Source organism: Falco naumanni, chromosome 6 (genome assembly GCF_017639655.2).
Source record: "Falco naumanni isolate bFalNau1 chromosome 6, bFalNau1.pat, whole genome shotgun sequence".
In the NCBI taxonomy this organism is placed as follows: domain Eukaryota; kingdom Metazoa; phylum Chordata; class Aves; order Falconiformes; family Falconidae; genus Falco; species Falco naumanni.
This window is the reverse complement of record NC_054059.1, coordinates 66,726,872-66,747,955: the sequence shown is the minus strand read 5'-3', so window position 1 is coordinate 66,747,955 and position 21,084 is coordinate 66,726,872. Positions and strand designations below refer to the sequence as shown.

The window sequence follows — 21,084 nt, the reverse complement described above, 5'->3', positions numbered from 1 at the left end:
ATGAGCTAAGATGGATTCTAGACCTGTTCTTGAGGGATTCTGCTGAATTTTCTCACTCAAACTTGGATCTTTTGTATCTCACTGCTTAGATGTTGGAGCCAGAGAATTTTTGCTCTTGTCTAGAGAGAGGTATCTGAAGTGGCTAAAAGTGACCAACTCTTCTCCCTTTTGATCCCTAGGAAATCCTACATCAGATAATCCTGGATTACCTGCCAAATTTTAAGAATACAAGGCTTTCCAAAAGCTCAGCAGGACTGCATTCAGCAGCTATCACAACTCTTCATCTGAAGAAGAGCATTCAGGTATTTCTTAGTCTACCACAGTGTTTCATAGGAACCATTTAAGGTTGGGTGGTGGTTTGTGATTTGTTTTTTTTTGGGGGGGTTGTTTGGTTTTTTGGGGGGTGTTGGTGTTTTGCAGGTTTTTTCCCCAAACATTTCAGGACTCTACTTCAACCCATACTCCTTTTAAAACAGACACTTGACCAAACAGTTCAAGTGAGCATTTTAGTTTTAAATGCACAAAGATAGAGAGGGTGTTGGTGGTGAAGTCAGTGAGAACAAGAGAGATGTGGGGCTTTACAGATAATTTGTGTGTGTCTATATATACGTGCACATGTATACGCACACACACACACCCCTCTACACAGTTTTTTCTTCCTATGACAAGGCTTCCCCCTATACATTTCCCAAGTCCCTTTTAAGGCAGTCTCTACATTTCATCAAAATCAGAACCTAATCTTCTCAAAACACATATATTTAGCATTGATGCAACCTTCTGCACCTGGATGTCCGATGTGTTTTGCTTTTTCCAAATGAAGAGACAAGGGGGCTTTTAAAAGGTCTTCAGTTCAGCAGCAGAAAGGTGCACATAGCTATCACTCAAAGGCTACTTTGGGAACAGCAGCTGTATTTGGACCTCTGACAAGAGAACTGTGGTGAGACAATCACGCAAGTTCTGGGCACTCCACAGCAGTTCAGGCATCCTTCATGACCCCTCCAAAGACAGCTTTCATCTAAGATACGCATGACAGCCACTGAGTCCCAGCCACATGCTTTCTGAGCAGTATACCACTGTGGAGGCTACTAGGAGCAATGGGGCTCTCTACCTCCATTTCCTTGACCTCCAAGACCTTCCTGCAGGAGGAGGAAGCTGCCAAGGGGAGCTGCTGCCTTTAATCCATTGTATGGATGCTTATACGGGCAAATAATCAAAGGAGAAAGTGACGTTACTTAGCAGTAATTAAAGGTTCATAACATGATTTCCATATGCCTCGTCATAAACTCAGCTGCTAAGAAAAATTCTACCTGACAGGGACTGAGTGTGCTGTGCGTTGCTTTCCCTATTGGAACCACAAAAATGACATTGCGCAAGAGGGTGGTTATGAGCACACTCTTACAAGTACTGCCAACGTGAGCAAGCCTGGTTTGAATGCTTGGCCTACACAGAATGTCACATAGTGAATGTGAGGATGGATGACATCTCAAAGAGCCTGTAGTTAATGAAAAGTAATTTTCCTTCCTAAATCAGCACAAGCCAAGAAAGGCTCCTGGATGCGGTGTCCACTTTGCGTTGAGCTGAAGTAGTAGTTAGTAAATACTTTTGCATAGTGCATGTCACTTCCCCATCCTCCGCCTTCAGAGAGAACTGCTCCGTTGCTTCTATAATGCCCATTTTTGGATTGAGAACTAGTAAGCAAACAGACGGTACTCCCGGCGCCCTGCAACCTCCTCTAGATTCTGCAGATGGGAAATTGTTTCAAAGCTTTTATTCACTGTGCTGTGGCAATATCATTATTCTCCAACTACAATCATCCAAATCCATTTATATTCAACTCACATATGAGCCTTGTGATGAGATTGTAGAATTCCAAAATTCCTTGTCACACACTATAAACTAATATCAAAATGACAAAAGGTTTGCTTCACTTTAAGATCCCCCAGGTCCACACCACTGTAATGTAGATTTTGGATATACTTCCCAAAATTTCACTGCTGAAGCAACTACACCTCTTTCTTGTGGTATGTGAAGGCTGCAACCTGGCCATCATGAACGCAGAACTAGGCAGAGGTTCAGACTCCACACCCTCTACTTGAGAATCCTGCTTTCAAAGCAGCAAGAAAAGAAGCCATCAGCAAGCACATCTTGGATGAATATGCTTGCACAGAGCTAGCTTCTTATTGAAGGCAGCGGACTTTCTATGCAAAAACTGCAGGAATTTCCAAAGGGTAGCCATCACCACTGTTTAGACAGACAAAACATGTCCAACTGATGCAGGAACTCAACAGAATGCTTAATTTTGGTACTTTTGGTGTTTTCCCCTCTTTCCCTCCCTGCTGTCTTCTACAGTTATCTATCTGTGTTTCAGCAACTGCCAGAAAGCCATTCATGGACCTGAATCTTGCTATGTTACATGGTACCTAAAAAGGTCTACACCACAAAGCTATCTTATTCTTACTGCCTTCCTCATCTCAGGGTTAGAGGAAAAGAACTGCTGAATTAAAAGAACAAAGAATAAGGTTATCAGCCAGCTAAACCTCACAAATATTTTGTAGTGGTCAGGAAGCCAAGTCCCCCAGATCTTCCCACCCATCCAAAACTACTGCTTCCAGAGCCAATTTGGCAGAAGAAAACGTGTGCCTACCTTTCAGCCAGTGTAATGCAAAGATCTCTGCTTTAAGCTGCCAGTGGAAGTAGCTTTAAGCGAAGACGTGGGATTGCACAAGTAGTGCAGAGGAACAGACATATGCTCCACGCAAATGAATCTGCTTGTTACACTGACACACAGCAGTTTGACAGAGCTTAACTATCAGGTCCCTAGATTTCCCCCTCCTGAAAGCATGTAAGAGAGAGGTGTTAAGTATTGGAGAGCAGAGGTAACCTCCACGTTGCCTTGTCCACTGTTAGTTTCCAAGTTTCTTTCCGGATTGAAAGGAAGAGATACAAATGGCAAAACTAAGAAATTCTGAACAATGATTTAATTTACCTCTCTGATCTGTTTAATCCATGCTTCCCTTCCAAGGAATTCCTGATGGAGGACCACAGGCGCAGAATTCAAACTGAAGGACAAGGTGTCACTAGAACATTCTTTAATAAATGGCTGAAGGTCTGAATGTAGCTGAAAGAGAAAAACATCTTCCTTCAGTTCCCAGGAACAGTCTATACATTATCCACCCACTCACCAAATCAAGGTCCATATCCTGATTCTATACCTACTCACCACTTCCTGCTTTGACACTTGTACTTTGCTTGCACTTTTTCAAGTTTGGGGGAGGGATAGGAAGATGTTGAAAGTATTGCAGTGGCAGAAAGTTGTGGTAAAGAGAAGCATGTAGAGAATCTGCAAAGAAACGGGTAAAGGACAGCTTGCAGAGCTGGGCAAGTGATGGGACACAGCCAGGTAGGCAACTGTTGAGTGGCAGGAAGCAGAAAAAATATAAAGGAAAGAATGATCCTGTCTTTGATGGGAAGAATATCGGTTTTTAGTCTGTGAAGGGTAATACATTCTACTCTTCAGTACCCAAGGACGCTGATGCAATGTGACCCTCCTGACAAAGGAGATGTTACATAGCTAGGAGCTTTCTATGAAAATTATGCAATCCTTTATACACAACTATGTGTCAATGGTGAATGTATTAGTATTACAGCATACGCAAAATATTAAGGCTATAGTTTGCACTAGAAGCAATTTACTGGTAGAGTTGTACCTTGCAATAGCATATAGTGGCATTTCTATGGCAGTAAAGCCGTACTTTATAAAAACACTTTCTTCTCCTGGAGGAACTAGAAACTGCCTAAGTAGATAGGAGGTCTGTCTCCCTGTCTCAAGCTGCATCTATACTTGCAAGTAGCACAAGACATTAGCAGCAAATCTTTAGGGCAAGACAAAACTGCCAGAGATCCACGGTCCACATTGTGTGCATTTTCCTTCGGACTAACTTTAGCTGCAGACTGAAAGACTTCTAATGGAGGTCAGAGGCTTCATCTGGGAAATCCTACTGTTGCAGAGGTGTGGGCTGCTCCTGCCCAGCCCTGGTGACCTCCCTCCTTATCCTCCAGCTCCCCCTTTGGAAGTTACCTCCAGATTATTCACAAGGGAACATAGGCAGGTCCTTGAGACACTGCAGCTCATACATCAGCTTGTGTGCTGCTGCAGGCAGCTGAGCCTCTTGATATAAATCTCTGCGTGGTGGCAGCTGAGACCCAACACATACACATGCTTCCTCCTGCATCTCCTGCTGCTGGGACAGAGGCTTTGGGCAGAACGTAGGAGCAGAGAAGGTAAAGTTTTTTAAGCTGCTAAAGAAATACGCACCAGAGGGATGTTTACTGAGCCTTCAATAAAATAAGCTACGTTGCCAAACTGTGATTTTGCCAGTTCATAAGCACTGTTCATACTAGCAGCTTCTGCAAACAACTTCACACCAGGCAGCAGTTAAATCTCTCAACATCACTGACCTGCTGACAAAAGTCTACAGCGCAGTGGCAGCATATGACAGAGCTCAAGAACAACACATCTTACAAGTCCTTCTGTATTGAAGATCCCAGAACGAAAGGAAAAGGCGTACCTTATGACTCATAGACATGTGCCTTCCATACTGAAATGCCATGTCCTGAATCTCAGCGCTGTGCTTTGCTAGCTCCATTGCAGCCTGGCAGCTCTTTGCCAGCAAGGCACTATGTGACAGGTAAACCTGCTCCTTCCACGTAGATATGCCAATATCATCTGTAAGACAGTTCTCCTGAAAATGAAACAAAGGCTAACATGAAAACACCAAAACTGCAGCTGTGTCAGCTTGCAGAAGTTAACGGTATGGCACAGGACAACACAACACATGGTGAGCAACAGAACTCTAGGTGCCATGGTGCCAAATAAAGAAGAGCATGGGGATGAGTAGAGAAAAGTATCTGAATATATATACTGGCAGCTTCAAACAACAACATTTTCATTTTCTGCTCAAAAAGAACAACGCAAAATATGTGGATCAGTCAACAGATTCAGTATAGAACCTTTTCTTAATGACTAAACATTTAAAAGACAACTACATTCCTCATGAGGGACTGGGAGGAAAAAGAAAAAAAGACAAAACAAAAACCCAATCAAAAAACCCAGAGTACATCTCTGCACTTCAGCTCCTTATCAATTACCAAGAAAGAAACAACAATCCCAAACAAACTTGGAACGTCCTTACAATTTCTCCTTTGTAGCCAAGAAAAAAACCAATTACAAAAGTTATTAAAAATCCTTACAGAACTGCACTGGAAAAATGAAGGGCTGTGATGGAGGACTTGTACCTCTTCTACTCCCATATTAAAGATGAGGAATGACAGAAAGTATTAAAAAGTAAATAAATAAAGCTGTGATTTAGAAATGTCAGGTATTAACTTTCCCAGGGGACTGACAGATCTCAGTGATGCCTCTAGTGAATTTTATCACCTTGACTGTAAGGTCAGCAATGCTCAGCGCTTCTCAGAATCCCTCATATCCAAAATACCAATTTGGAGTACTTCCCACAAAGTGTTTTAATTAACACAAATCCAAACTTTTCCCTCCAAATGCAACTTCGACTGCAGCTCCTTTGGCTCACAAGGTGTTAATATGCCACTATTTTACTAATAGGTCTTCAAAGCTGGACACTACTTGTAATCCTTCTCACATACATGTTACCCTCACACCTTTAGGTGCTCTCTAAAGAGGGGGGGAAAAAAACCCAAACCAGAAAAGACCACAGTTGTTTTGCTTAGAAACCCCCCCAAAATCAGTAACAAGAAGCTACAGAAAAAAATCCAAGCATATAAACAAAAAAGTTTGTAATTTCTCAGTTCAGCCAAATCTATAGTGCACACTAAGCCCAAAGGTATTCTTTAAAAGAGTAATATAAAAATCCTCTTATATAACAAGCCTTTTCCCTCAAAGTGACGTCAATTTAATTACTTAGAAACGAGCAAGAAGTAATTCTGTGTGACCCTATAGTTTTCTAGCAAGGTATTATCTGTCATGAAATCGGTAACAAATGAAATAGAATCCATCCGTTCAGCTCTAATTTTCCTCCCTTATGGATCTCACCCAGAAGTGCTGCGTTACAAGGGAGAGGATAATTTGAGACTAATGGAAAAAGTAGGAGAATTCTGCAATGCCAAGTAACACAGAGCTGTATCAAAATGCCTTTGCTTTCAGACATGCTATTAACTTATACAAGGAAAGTGAAGAACAGAGAAACCACATGTTTGCTATTATGCATATGATAACTTACAAAGTCAAGCCTAACTTTCCTCATGTTTCATTTTACTATAGTATTTTTGTTTTATTATCTTAATTCAGCCCAGAGCATGTGCAAATTCCCATGACTGGCAAAATGTCAAAATGAGCATTTAATTCAAGTACTTTCCTATATATCAAGTCTTTTTTCTTTTCCCCCACTCAGATATAGATCAATTTATTTTAAATTTAAATTCAGGAGCTCTTGGAAGACGCAACACAGTCTTTTCCTTAACCAACAATCTGCTCTGTGAAAAAACAGTATTTACTAAAATTTGCTGGATGATATTGAAAATTGGCAGTGATTTTTATAATTATTTGTTTTAAATCCAACCAAGGCAAAAATATTCTAGAAAGGTATCCTGAAACAATTTATTTAGTTAAAAAATCTTTCAGAAGACCTGTAAGTTGAAAATATGTGCTTGCTGGAACCTTTGGGCAGCAACAGAAAAGTGGACATTATCAAATATCATCTACAGGAACTGAAGAAGCTTAAACAGTCATTGCAACTTGATGTATAAAAGGAAATAACTTCTATGATTTGTTACAAAAATATATTCTTCTTAAACAAGTTTGAATTTCATCACAGGATTGTAAGTGGCACAACAATGTCTACTGTCTACTACGTGAACATTATGTAGGAGCTTCAAGCATCTAAAATGGACATCTAACTTCAAAAAAGTCAAAAATTTGAGACATGTAAGATATGGTATTGTAGTCTTAAAAACATAGGTATTGTGAATCTTTGGGTTACAGAAAGAAGCCGGCTGTAAAAAGGCATTACGCCCATATGGATGTGCTTTAGCATATAAGCATGCAAGCCAAAGTATAGCTGATTTTAATCACAGAACATCTTATGACCGCGTACCCCTAAAGCTTCTGCTGCTTAAGAAGCCGGAGGCAAACACAACCTTTCTTCAGCAAAGTTTTGCAACAACCCAAATGCCATTTTTTCCCAAGCTTAACTCTCACGTTAAATTGTCCATCATCCACACTGCATTCTTACAACAAGGGTATGTATGACAAGACCTAAACACTATTTTAAAACATCAAGGGGAAAAATGAAACTAGTTCTAAATTGCAAAATCTGTGAAGTCTGGCATCATGACAGCACTTACTACTTCTACAGAAATTTTCACTTTCCGGTAAGCTTTGTTTTCTTTTGTGAGCAGTGGATATTTCAAAGGATAAATATAAGAGCGGACATTAGCTGGCCCAGAGGACTTCTAACAGCCTTTCATATAAAAGCCTTTTTAGACTCAAATTAATTCTAGCTGTAGTTGACAGTGCTCAGACATTTGATTAGCTAATGTCTATGGAGTGGCCTCATTCGCAAGTTCCGTCACCAGATCACAACCAACCCTGATGCTGTCTGGGTAGCAGAAGCTGGATGAAGAGAGCCCAACCCCTCCCCATCCCTAGAAGAAAGGAGCCAACTCCAGACATGGTTTGGATAATGTCAGCATGGGAGTACAGGGAAAATATCTGCATCCAGCTCTGCTGATCATAATTTCCTATGGGAAATTAAGAACAGCTGAGGGTGCTCCCTTTTTACTCACTCCAAGGTCTCTTACTGATTTTTTTGTTAAGCTACTTCCATGATTTAAACTGGGTTTGAAACAATCATCTCAGGCAACGGGAAACAAAAAACTTTCAGAAAATGAAACCGCAGGACAAAATATGCAATCATAAACCCATAAGGAAGGGCAGCTCTCAGTGGTGGTAACAAGGATCCCCAGTACAAAAGTGGCACTTAACAGTAACTCAGTTTGATTTGTCACACCAAAGAAGACACTTATAAGCAGTCCAGCTGAAAACATAGTAAGGAAAATATGAATGAACACTGCATCTTGAAAGTGCACAAAACCATTTGCAAAACCAGGAAGGAGCAGAAGTCAGAGACTTCTCAATGTAAAACTTCAGCTATAGTTTATAAGGGAGCCTTTATTTTGTTCCCATACCATGGCAGTTCCTTCTCAGCCATCTGTTGTTGCACAAAATGATTGAAATGCCTGAATCACATCAAACTTTAGTTGAGTTCTCAATGGGCAAATAATCCACAGAAACACTAAGAAATATTTTTAAATAGCATTTTAAAGTTTTAAATTAGGCAGTTCAAGAACTTCAATAAAATCCAGTGCAACTATGAATCTCTCTACCAGTAGCAAGACCCTACAAAACATCTTGCACATGGTTCACATAAGCTTTCAATAGATTTATTCCTGCTTGCTGAACATGACAGGGCATGTTTTATTGGTCTATTAATACACATCTTCACTGCTTTTGGAGGAACAAGGGTGTCTGCAAATGGATCAATAAAGCATGCCACCAACTACCTAATACTTTTATCATGACACTAAAAAAAGCAACACATAATTAAAAAAAAGTTTGAAAATTTATATTAAATTCACTTATCTCTCCACATCTGTTACTTGTAAATCTCTCTGGAAAAGTTTAGTATTTAAAAGAACAAAAGCAGTAAACAAATAGCATTGGCCTTCTTTCTGGCAACGCTCCCCCTGCCCCTGACACATTTATGCATTCTTTTCACAGATGCTCTTTACTAAAATTCAATATATTTTAACTTTCCCTTTTGTCTTGCAACAGAAACATTTTAAAAAAAAAAAGTGAAAGCTCTGACTGACTGCTGCCCTGCTAAAAGGTGGTTTCTGTGACTCAAAATACATTAGATCTATCTTCTGTGGTAACATAAGTGAACCCTTTACTTACAACATAGACTCACAGCAGTCCAGTTCATGGACGTGTGCAGTATTCCAAAACATTCATTACTCTCCAAAGCAGGGCCGGTGACCAAACATCAAAGAAGAATGGGTACCACTTACCACATGTAGCCTGTACTTAGCAGGAAAATAAACTTATTTTCATTTAAAAAAACCCTACATTAGTCTAAAAACCCCTGAACCTGTTAATCCACTACATGGTACAATGAGTACTCGCCACTAATGTATTTCTTTTAAAACATGTTTTACATATTGGTTACACATAATTTTTACACAATTGCAGCAAAAACTTCAGAAACACCTAACAGCTCTTGTAGCCACCAGTGGAACATGTTGGAAGTGGTCTCGTCTTACATAACGGTCCCATTCTGACGCTAAAATGAGTTCTGATAATGCACATTTAGCATCAGCTTGATATTCTGGAGGTGAGGAAGACAACCCAGAAAAGCCATGAAAACAGTTTCCCATAACAGTCCCTAATACTTCAAGATTGCTAGAATGGTCTGGCAGGTAAAGCACACCAACACACTCAAGTCCTGCTCTCGAAGCTGCTGCCTGACCTTGAGCTTCCCTGTATCTCTCATCCCTGTTCAGTGAACTGACAGGGACATTAAAGCATTCTTTATTAATATTTGTTAAATGTTATGGGATATTAAGGCAGAAGGTTTCTAAAACTACAACAGTATTCTGTGAGTCAGCAAATATTTTAAAAGCCTTTGGTCTCCTAAAAGTAGGAAACGGAGACTCAGTGCAATGTTTTTACTGCTAAAAATAGATACCGCAATCATGACTGAAGGCCAGATTAGGCAATTTCCCTCTCTGCACTAAGGCACAAATTTTTACTTCCAAACTAGATCTAGATTTAGGAAAGCCAGGCAGGAACTGGGAAGAATGTCCTTCACTCACAGAATTTTGGGTTAAGAGGGGATTCAGCACACAAAGCTGCAAAGGTTTATCAGAACGCCCCTTTCTGCTCCAGCTTGCAGTCCAAAACACTAGCTTAATATTGCTAGTGAAACGTCTTAAACCACAGCAGCTATTCAGTACTTTGAACGTGAGTGGCAGCTGTAACCTACAGGCTGTCTTTGCAACTGAAGCCTATACTTTGTAGTTTGGATTGTCACTTCAAATAAAGATGAGAAGTTAAATATTATCTTTATTTTCCTTGTTTCACACAGATCTAATGACTCACTATGCAGACAAGGTGAAGAATGACCAAACAATGCACTAAAAGGGGATGGCTGTAAGACTGCATGTGGTTTTACAGAGGAAAAAAAAAAAAAGTGGTAATGAGAGCTATCAAATAATTACATCTATTCTATGTCTCCGGCAGTAAGTATGGTCAGTATTGTTAGGTCAACTGATTCTTTCAATTCTCCCACTGTGTCATACAAATGAAGCAAACTGAAACAGGTGGGTTTTTTGGGTAAACATGAACTTATGGTCTCAGAGGAGAAAGGTCAATTTTGCAGAGTTATTTTTGTAATTTTGTCTACCAACTAGGTAGACATCTAGCAAAGCTCAGAACAACTTGGTGCTAAATTAGTCTATGGTATTGAGGTGCTTTGTAATGACTGCATTAGAGATGTTTAACATACAAAGTACAGCTTTCCTGCCTCAAAAAGGAAAAAAAAAATGAAAAGGCGAGAAGATACAGAACAACAATTGACCTAGTCTGTTTGGCAACCTCTGCTAAAGAGGATTTTCAGGACATGAATGGGTGACATGCAGAACAGAGCGAGACAAACAGCAGGAATATTTCCTACACAACAAGGAACCAAATTTCTCAGAAGACAAGAAAACGAAAACATTAAAGTAGATCCTGCACTTGTTTGTTTTAGGTCTCATCAGAAGCTATGCACTACACTATCACGTAAATTTCAGTATTTATTATGCCACCATACTAATTATGTTTTGAGTTAACTGGGTTCCCCTTAGGAAGGGTATACTGTACTTTCAACTCTCCTTTAGACAAAAAAAAAGTCACTGAAACAAAGTAAGTCTTTGCTACTTGTAATTGGGCCAGGGAGGGGTAAACATCATGCAGCTGTGCTTAGTTTATCACACTTCTCTTGCAATCTACACATGCGGAGTGCTTCAGGAACACAACAGAAAACAAACAGAAAAAGAAAGGCTAAGAAAAAGAAGATTAAGACCTTCTGCAGCGGCAGGAACCCAAGAGAGTCTGCAACATTTCTCATTTACACAGAGGCTGTGGTTAAAATAAAATGCAGTTTCACTACCAAGATGAACTTGTAAAGCTTTACTTCTACACCTGGAAAAATAGATGTTTTTTAAAATACGATATATCTGGGATCTACTTGTACTTAGAAACCTGCCTGAACATGGAAAATAAAATTTTAAACACTACTTGCAAAAATCTCAAAGACATCATCTATTTTAACGTAAAACCCTAAGCACAGTACCTGGGGACAACCTCGATGACTAAAGTCTGTTTATCCGCAGGTTAAACCCAGCAAGTGCAGGACTGCCAGGTTCCCAACATCACATTGCTGCCGTGCTTCCACCCAGGCCCCCTCCTGAGAGGTACCAACTAGAAGATACTCTGTGTACATCACCCCCTGTGCAGCTGTGCTGCCTGGCGAGCCTGTGGCCCCGGGTGTCCCCCAAGCGTGCCAGTACTGCTTCACTGCTAGAGGCTCTCGCCTCCTCCTCCGAGGGGTGACCTCAGCTCATTAGCGTGATCACTTCCCACCTAACTGGCTTCGATCAAAATGAGAGGGATAAGCTTAAACAAGGTTACTTTCAGCACCATGTCTTTGCTGCTGCAGAGCAGCAGGTGCAGACGCTGGCCAGTAGTCACTGGGTGCAGCAGCACCCTCCAGGACCCAGCCGCTGGCAGCTGACAGCACTCTGCTTGTCCACTGTGGTTTGGCTGGTGCAGAGGCATCAGGGCAGGTATCGACTCTAGCAGTAACCCATGAAATCAGGGCTTCCGCTAAGGTGTTAATTTTGCTGTATACTACAACATGGCAATAGTAAGCCAGAGGTGCAATCTAAATACACGACACATATAAATGAATTCATATATTTCAGCAATCTTCAAGCCATTTCACCTACTGAACATGAAGATTCAGACCTCTGAGGCAAACTAGGCACGAGACAAGGTCACTATAACTAAAACTACCTACCTCAGTGGATTTCAAGACAGATATTCACATATACAGACTGCTCATCAGCGAGTGAAAACTTCCTATCATGAAACCTGTAGAGGTCATGGCAACTTCAAATTATCAACTTTTTGCATGTGTTAAGATACAGTCATTGCAAATGAAAGAAAGAACTCTTTCTTGCTCCAACACCCTGCCCGAGCAAGTTTACTTCAAGAAGTGTCTCTACAAGTTTCCTTAAACATTCTAGCAAAGACAAAAACACCTAGATCTAATTTGACCAATTTTCATTATAGTTCTTGCCAAACAAAAACAGTACATCCGTAATTGCCCTTGAAAAAATACAAGATTATTTGGTGTGAAATCAGCGCTGGCAGCCGCTGTCTTTGCCCATGCCGACTCCCGCAATGTGTGCATGGTGACTGCTGGTGGAGAAGAATGCAGTGCTACACACCTACCGCTTCAGGACAAAACACGTGTACATATTATCAAAAGATGAACGCTCAGAAGAAAAAAAAGGACCCAATCCAAGTTTGGGATGAAGCATTTTGTAAACATCTTTGGGCTTGGAAATGAGAGATTTAAGATTAAAATATGAATGACGTTGACAACACAACATTGTCATAAATACCTCTAACAGAACACTGACTGAAAACCTCTGGAAGTGTTTGGAAAGGCCACAGTAAGACATGTCTACAGCTCCCGGTAATGACACACGATATGGTTTTATTATGCACTCACAGAAATAAAATAGTCCCTCCTTGAGCATTTCTAGAAACTTCCCGAGTTCACAGGTGTCAGAATGATGTTACTGATGAAACACACTAGCACTGCAGCTAATTCTCTTCCTCCCTCTCCCTCCTCTTTTTAAACAGATGAGAAAGTAATCATATTTATTGTAGTCATATATTAATATCACCAAACTACCTGGGTACATAAAATCACTGAAATTCTTACCTCAGATGATTTTGAGTTTTCATAATATATACCTTGAACTAAGTCACCAATAGCACTTGAAATGAGTTCCACAACCTGTAAAAGAAAAGGAGAAGCAGCCTTACATCTTTAATTATCAGCAAATTTATTAACAAAGCTACCACCCGATTTCCAGAGAGAGAAACAGTCGTTTCCTTACAGAAAGCTAATTCAAAAGACTGCAGGATTTACTGGGATATATTCTGCACAAGCATGATCCTGTCTCTCTGCTAAAACCTCTACTACAGTAACTCTTCTATCAAAGTTTTAAGTTAATATAAATGAAAAACAAGACTCTCCCCCCCCCCCCCCCCCCCCCCCCCCCCCCCCCCCCCCCCCCCCCCCCCCCCCCCAAAGTGTGAACTATGGAGTGTATTCTCACAAGGACGTTCACAGAACTAATAAATCCCACTTCATGAATATGAGACAGCACCTCATCTGGGCTTTGTTTTGTTTTGTTTTTTTCCTGCCAAGTAAATACTTCACAATACCTCTCATTGGGAGCTGTTAAAATTCTAATCTTCATGGCTAATACAGAAAAGTCAGAATCCATAGAAAGGTAACCTTTCAAATGTGATCATTTGGTATTCTGGTGCCCTGGGAATGCACTGTGGATGTATTTAGTGCATGGCCTGAGGCTCAGCTGTACCACATATACTGAAAGTCTGCAACACGGGAATGTTTAAATCAGATTTATCAATCTGTACTATCTTCAGGGTTCAGACTTTTTATTTTATTCAAGCGAAGCCTAAAAATCTGAACTTGATCCAGAATGTAAAACAAGCAGTCCATGGTCTCCCTGGAACTACTGTACAATTTAAAGTCGTGCACATGAACTGTCTTAATTGGAACAAAATACTCAGATTTATTGTAAAATTAAATGCAGGCATTTCAAATAAGCACACCTTAAGGCTACCCCTTTAGTTGCTCACAAAGTTTTAATTTCTTGAATGTTTAATTTCCTATGCATATGAGTCTGTATCTGATTCCTCTTTATGCTTCCTAAAATTGAATGTAGTCCTTATTGAGTTAAAAGATTTAGTTTCAATTTTTATCATACTTGTAACTGAAGACAAGTCAAATGATAAAACCCCTAACAGAAAGATATTTTAACATTTAGGTATACTTTATTTGATAATAAACCCCCCACATTTGTATGCTAGTTTTGAGTACTAGCAGAAAGGTTGTGTGTTTTCTTTTTTTTTTTTAAACACTGGTTCATATACATATTCATATACACAGAGCAAGCGCTAACTTTAGAAATGGTGCTGATTAAAAGTCATGTTTTTTCTTGCAATGCATATGGGTTAATTTGCAAGACCTATAAAAACAGCCAAAAAAAAAAAAAAAAAAAAAAAAAGAAAAATCACATTACCCTTTAGGAAACTAGATACCAAAGAAATATTGTAGCAATATGAGCTGCAGAGGAACTGAAAGGACAATGATCCTACAGTGTTACCAGATGTGTTGAGTTATTTAAGTGGGGTACAGAGAAAATGAGGGTCATTTTTTTTGTGCCCCCCGCCCCCCACCTCCCCCCTACCCCCCCCCCCTTTTTTTTTAAGGTATCAGATAAGCCTTATTCCCAAATCCAGGAGGACCGAGTATCGCCAATAGGTCTATGAAAGTCTGTAACTAAATGCCCAGGACCAGATTGTATTACAGTTTATACAAGCAACATCCCAAGATTCTTCTGATGGCTAGGACACATAATACAGATCAATCACTCACTAAAAAATGTTATGGTTTGTGAAATGGTCTGAGCTCAGAGACCTACACTGGTAATACGAAGAGGAATTTACAAAGACACTGAGTCCTACTCTAAATGTCAAAGTGATAGTATGAACTTTTAACAATGCAGCTGGCTCTGGATAACTAGACCTTTTCCTCTCTCGCCTGTAACTCTAGACTGAGCAGGACCCTGTTTTGGGGTTTCTTTTTTCCATCTCTTCTCCCTCTTTTTAGTGCAACTCTACTCTCAAAGGCAATTTTAACTGACTTAAAACAATCTTGGTGAAACATTTGTGAACAATTGTACCTCTTCCTCTTATAGATTATAAAACATCTTAGGAGAATTACACATCCACGACTTAGAAGAATCAGTATATTAAGTACCATTAGGTCTTTAGTGACATATCGAACACTATATGTTAGTGAGAACTTAGTATTAATATTACTTCCCCTCTTTCCAAATATCTCCCTTTTTTAAAAATAATATTTTTCTAAGGTAAATGCAAGGCCAAACAGATCACTACCAGGAATGAAATTCCAGTTTCAAGAGCACAATGGGATGCTTGCAAGAGGCTCTGCTACTTCATCAACCCTTAATCCGATCTATGAAAAGCATATGCTGCTTAATGTCAGTGGCCTGGGGTCCTGAGCACTGGGGAAAGCAATGAGAAACGAGGAAACCAGGTGATTTTTACTCTGCATCCCAAACTGACATACAGGAAGAAAAATTGTTACAGATTCAGTAGTATCCATGCTGTCAACGATACACTGACTTGTTCTTACGCAGCTACTTCTCATCAAAAAATTTGAAAGCCATCAACATCCTCTGTAAAATTTATTCCCTCCTGTTTTATATAAGGGAAAAACAGTGACAAAAGACTGATTTTCCCCCAAATCACGCAGCATGCCACTGGAAGAGCAGAAAACAGTATTCAGGTCGTCTCCATTCTCACTGGTGCCTGACCAGAGCCTTGCTCCACTTGTTGACGTTTCCGAGAAGTAAGTTTGAAGAGCAGGGAAGGAAAATGAAAAATCAGGTGCTCCCAACTGCTTTTCTTCTCTTCCAATTTGAAGGTTGAGTTCCATTTTAAACAGATTCAAAAAGATGGGGAAAGGGAAGAAAGGATTGCCAGAATCACTGCTTGAAAACAGCAGTGTCTCAAAGGAGACCAAAGGCAGCCTATTCATAAGCTCTCTTCCCACTACTTTTTTCCACTCTTCTACACATTTTTGAGAAGCCTAGTCCCTCTTAGGTACTCCAGATGAGCTGGAGTAACATCATACTGAGAGAAAACAAGCTTCTACTCTATTTTTCACTTTCCATTTTGCATCAGCATCTTCCAAAGCTTTGTGTTTTCTGCTCCCCCAGAGCATCCACATGGCTAGGAGCAGCCCAGGGGATGACCCATTACTTGCTGGTGACATGCACATGCAAATAATTCCACGCCCTTTAAATGCATGTTCTGCCAACAGTTCTGCTGGTGTTTGGAGGTGGTTTGTTTCATTTTGGTTTTTTTTCATTTGCTTGTTTGGTTTTTGCTTGTTTGTTTTTCCTAAGGCAGTATTAACTTCACGACCTTTTGTAGTCATGTGATCTCTTCTGCTTCCAAAACGTCACACAAAGGCCATCAATTTAGGATGAACGTAAGGAAAAGAGATGGATGGAAGCTAAAATCTCTCCTACTATTTAGGCAGACTAAGTGTATAATACAATGTGATAACTCCCATTTATGCAGATAGGAAATAGTCCAGAAGATTGTGCTATGTTTCAATGCCAGAAGAGCGCTGTAGATTTGAAGATCAGAAATGTGGTGAAACTTAATTCGCCCTTTTCTGGTATAGTAACTTGTTTGTCAAAAATGCACAGCTTTAGCCCTTCAAGGTTCTTTAAACTCAATTTGAGTTTAGTTTCCCAAGCTCAGATTTTCTACATATTGATCGAAGAAATAAAACACAACAGTGGTCATTTTCTTAGTGGTTCCGAAAATTACTTTGGGACGTTCAACCAGCCACACACTGAATTTCCTCCCTCCTTTTCCTGAAATGAGACTGAGTCTTTCAGGCAGTTTACTGAAGACCCATCTATAAGTTAATTCAGGGTTCAGAATTCCCAAAGCACCCTGCATACACGATGACACAGAATAGGGCCATGTGCGCACTGTCACGGGTACTGCAGCCCAGTTCTTGGCTGCAGTTGACCGTCCTGGGAAATCCAGCTCTGTTGATAAACACAGAGGTATATTTTAATTAAAATGACATTTTAAAGCTGCAAGGAAATCACAGAATATCATTTTGGTAGAACACTTTCTTCAGAGTTAGAAGGTACGATTCAGACTCCTTCCAGCACAGAAAAAAGAATGGATTCTGGGTCCCACTCATCCTTCACGAGATTTCGAAACACCTTGGATGAAAAGAAGACATTGCTGCCATCAGTTTAGCAACTCAAGCACTTTGTTCCCTTTAGTTGTCTTTGAAATATTTTGTTTAAAGTTCACTGCAACATAACACTGCATATGTATTTTTTCCTGTTTTTCATTCTAGTTTAAAAAAACCCCAGGAACGAATTTGAGATCCATTCAATGTGTGGTGGTTTTATTTTAAATTCAGCAGCTGAAAAGGAATTGCTTACACAGACCACTATTTCAGAGTAATAATACAGTGTCTCTCCAGACTTTACTAGGTATTTTCAAGGGGAAATCAGGGAAAGGATGAAGCTCCTGTGGGAAGACAGGAAGCAGCACTATGAAGAACACAGCAATGGATATCTTTGTTCCTCATCCTTCACAATTTCTATTCGACAAACTTCCTTAGCTTTGCCAAATTTCTTACTAGAGGGGCCAAAAGTAATTTCTTCCTTTCATAAGTGTTGAACCAATATCCTTTCCACACACATCTGCTATGACAGACCCTACTCCTTGCTGCTGATGCATAGACTTGAAAACGTAGCAAGACTTCTCCATACAAATAAAAAAGAAAATTAAATAGTCAGGAAATGCTAAATATACAGACAAAAGTACCTTCAACTTGCATTTGACATCCCTCCCCAAAGAAGCGTTAATCTTTGGAAATAGTTTCACACTTAAAAATTCCACAGAAAGTTCTTAAAATTAAATATTCTCTTGCATTTAACACAAAACATTGCAATGCCAGGAAGGTAAAGACAAAACTCAGTAAACAGCTGAAACTGGATTTTCATTGTTCAATAATACCTTAAAAAAAAAAAAAAAAAAAAAAAAGGGGGAGCAAAAACTCCAACGAGTTTCAAGAACACTGGAATTCAATTTTCTTTCCTGGTAATCTCATCAAACATCATTAGTCATACAGGTAACTAAGTGTGCCAGCCTACAGAATTTTTCTTAATGTAATGGTTATTGAATCCTATTGGATTTACTATTTTAAATCATCTTGAGCTTTACTATTCTTTAGTATTCTTACTGCAAGAAGCTGTCCCTCGCCTAGTTGAAACACACAGAAAAGGCTCCTTACAGTGATTTGCTTCCTAGCAAGTTTTAAATGCTCTTGGAAAACACATTTATGGTTTTCTTCACCCTGTTAGTGATGAATTAGTAGCAAAATACAATGTGCAATGTAAACGCATCACTCAAACCCCACTACCCGATAAAAAGGTACTTCCTAGACATAAAAGACCTCTTCAAAATAATCAGCAGCAGTCAATCTGAATATTGTTATTATTGTCAAATACCTGTCTTAAGGTCAGTCTGCCTTGAGAATTTTCAACAGTGTTGTTACCCTTTTTATGCTGATGCAACACTGTCTGCAGAAGGGGTTTTCACTAGTATAAAGACTTCTAGCGCGTAATTCAGTAATTTTCCTTAATGATAACATAACCAACAGAAAAGATACCGTTTTCCCTTCTCTACCTCCACATGGTACCTTACACAGTGTTATTAATAATCTTTGCAGATCCAATGCAGCTGATCCTTGCACTAAAGTACTCGACCAACTGTTCACGAGTGACTCGGGTTAGAGAAGCATGTGATTTCTTCAGCTTGACCCTTTTGGATAGGGTAATTACATTACATATTTTTCTACTATATAAAACAGCGACCAAAGAAGGTATCATGACCACAGGGTTCTGTAGCTATAAAACCGTCCTCATCAATAAATGACGCAGAAGAGCATGGCTGTAAAACACTGTTTCCAGTCACACTGGTGCAGACAAGCATTAAACTGGGCTAAGTTCACAAATGAAACGCAGATTAAACTCAATTTAAAAAAACCCTGATCAGCTCTGAATTGACAGAAATTATACCTGCAAGTGGTATTACTTACTTTGCATAGACTGTATCTGAATAAATGTGAATCAGAAGTAATATCATTTAGCATCTGACAGATGGAATCAACTAAACAAAGCTGCAGATTTTTGTTAAACTAACAAATCGGCAACCCACTATACCAGCAGCAGTGGCAATCAGATTCTAGACTCCAAGTGAAATGCTGCTGAATTTCAAAACACTAATAGTAATGACCAGTTACAGTCTGTCCAAAGACTCAATCTTCTTGCTAGCTAACCAGATATCAAATACCTGTGTTTTGTTTAAAAATACAATTATCTCAGCTACATTACTGCTATAGTTTTATACATTATATACTGTATTATTGCACTGAAGCCACTCCAGATGTAAAGGCACTTTTACTAAAAATTTGACCCTGGGAAGGTTCATTTTAAAGTGGAGCTTCACAGCAGTGCAAAAAGCGGGGAGAATACATTATCTATCACCCGATTTACAAGACACATATTTTACCCTCTCCTAGCAGCACAATGTGTATAAACACCTGCTGGGAAGGAATGAAGAAGAAGGAGCCAAATTCTTCTCAGCAGTGACCACTGACAGGATGAGGCAATAGGCACAAACTAAAACATGAGATTCCATCTGGACACATGAAAACACTTTACTGTGAGGGTATCTAACAGCGGAACAGGTTGCCCAAAGGGGTTGTAAGGTCTCCATCTGTGGAGATATTTAAAAGCCATCTGGACACGGTCCTGGGCAACCTGCTCTAGCTGACCCTGCTTGAACGGGAGGTTTGGACTAGATGATCTCAAGAGGTCCCCTCCAACCTCAACCATTCCGTGATACCAGCAGCTGGTGGAGGAGGACGACCATGGCGATTTTGCATACTCACATCTACAGCACCAGTAATAACAATGTTTCTTGTCTTTGAAATAATAAAACCAAGGCTACAAAGCTGGTGCTTTTGTACTCTCTTAGGGAAAAGTTTACTGATTGTACTGGGAACAGACTTCCCTTTTATGAATAGTTAAATTCTTGGGAGACTAAGAAAGGCCAGGCAGACAAACCTTAGATTCTGATCACTATTGTTGACAGCTTTGAATTGCAACTGAATCATCATAAAAATCTATTTTCACTTTTTAATAGTGTATTCTCTGTTGAAGTTGTACTTCAGGTGGACAGCTGGCTATATACTAACCACTGTGACCTCCAGTCCTTCTGCAAAACTGTTTATTGATCACGTTGGCATGAAAGTCCACCTCTAGAACCAAGTATGTCCTGAGATCCCACCCACCCAAAGATGGATGTTAACATGTATTAAGTCCTCACTCATGAAAAAATTAAAAAAAAGAAAAGAAAAAGTCTATTTGAGATAATATTGTTAAGACAGGGTTTCACCAGAAAGAGATTTGATTGCTTTTTATTCTACTACCACTCTCAATATGACTCTTATTATGTTTAAGAAACAGACTTTAAATAAAGCCAAGAAAACAGAACTTGTGATCTTCCACTGCTTCAGCTATAAAAAGAATGAAGCTGGCATCGCAAATATCACTTATGGAGGACATCACCTTCCACAACCTTATGAAAATTCATTTTCATTTTATAATGTGCGTATGAGCTAAAGCTATTTAGCAACGAATTCCCCCATGATGATTATTCATGGCTGTGAAAGAAAGAGCTGTAATGAACATCTCTGCTTTTAAGAAACCCGGACAGTGCCAATACCTATTCTAAGTAAGCGGCGAATGAAGCAGCAAACTCCTGGCTCTTTAGAGTCCTTTCTCACAGTGTGAATCTCATGGAGAATAAAAATCACATACCCACAAGTTTTCATTATTTCAATTTCTTAGAATAAATTCTGTTGTCTTTTGAGTATCTATTTCCTACAATTTCTGGCAGTGATCAACATCTTGGATACAGTTTCTTGTTAACACTTAAGGAAATACCAAATATAGCTACTTTTTAAGGTTTGCCTCAACTCTTTGAAA

At 39.6% G+C, this 21,084-nt stretch overlaps 1 protein-coding gene across 2 annotated transcripts in view; it reads right to left on the bottom strand.

Moving 5' to 3' along the window:
* The window catches only part of PDSS2 (decaprenyl diphosphate synthase subunit 2), a 120,242-nt gene that overhangs the window by 13,953 nt on the left and 85,205 nt on the right, over positions 1-21,084 (bottom strand). For both annotated transcript variants that reach the window (XM_040598310.1, XM_040598309.1), the window contains 3 exons: positions 13,089-13,163; positions 4,569-4,742; positions 2,987-3,118 (listed from right to left, as the gene is read on the bottom strand). In XM_040598310.1, coding sequence (XP_040454244.1) covers positions 2,987-3,118; positions 4,569-4,742; positions 13,089-13,163 — 381 coding nt within the window. The remainder of the gene's footprint in view (positions 1-2,986; positions 3,119-4,568; positions 4,743-13,088; positions 13,164-21,084) is intronic.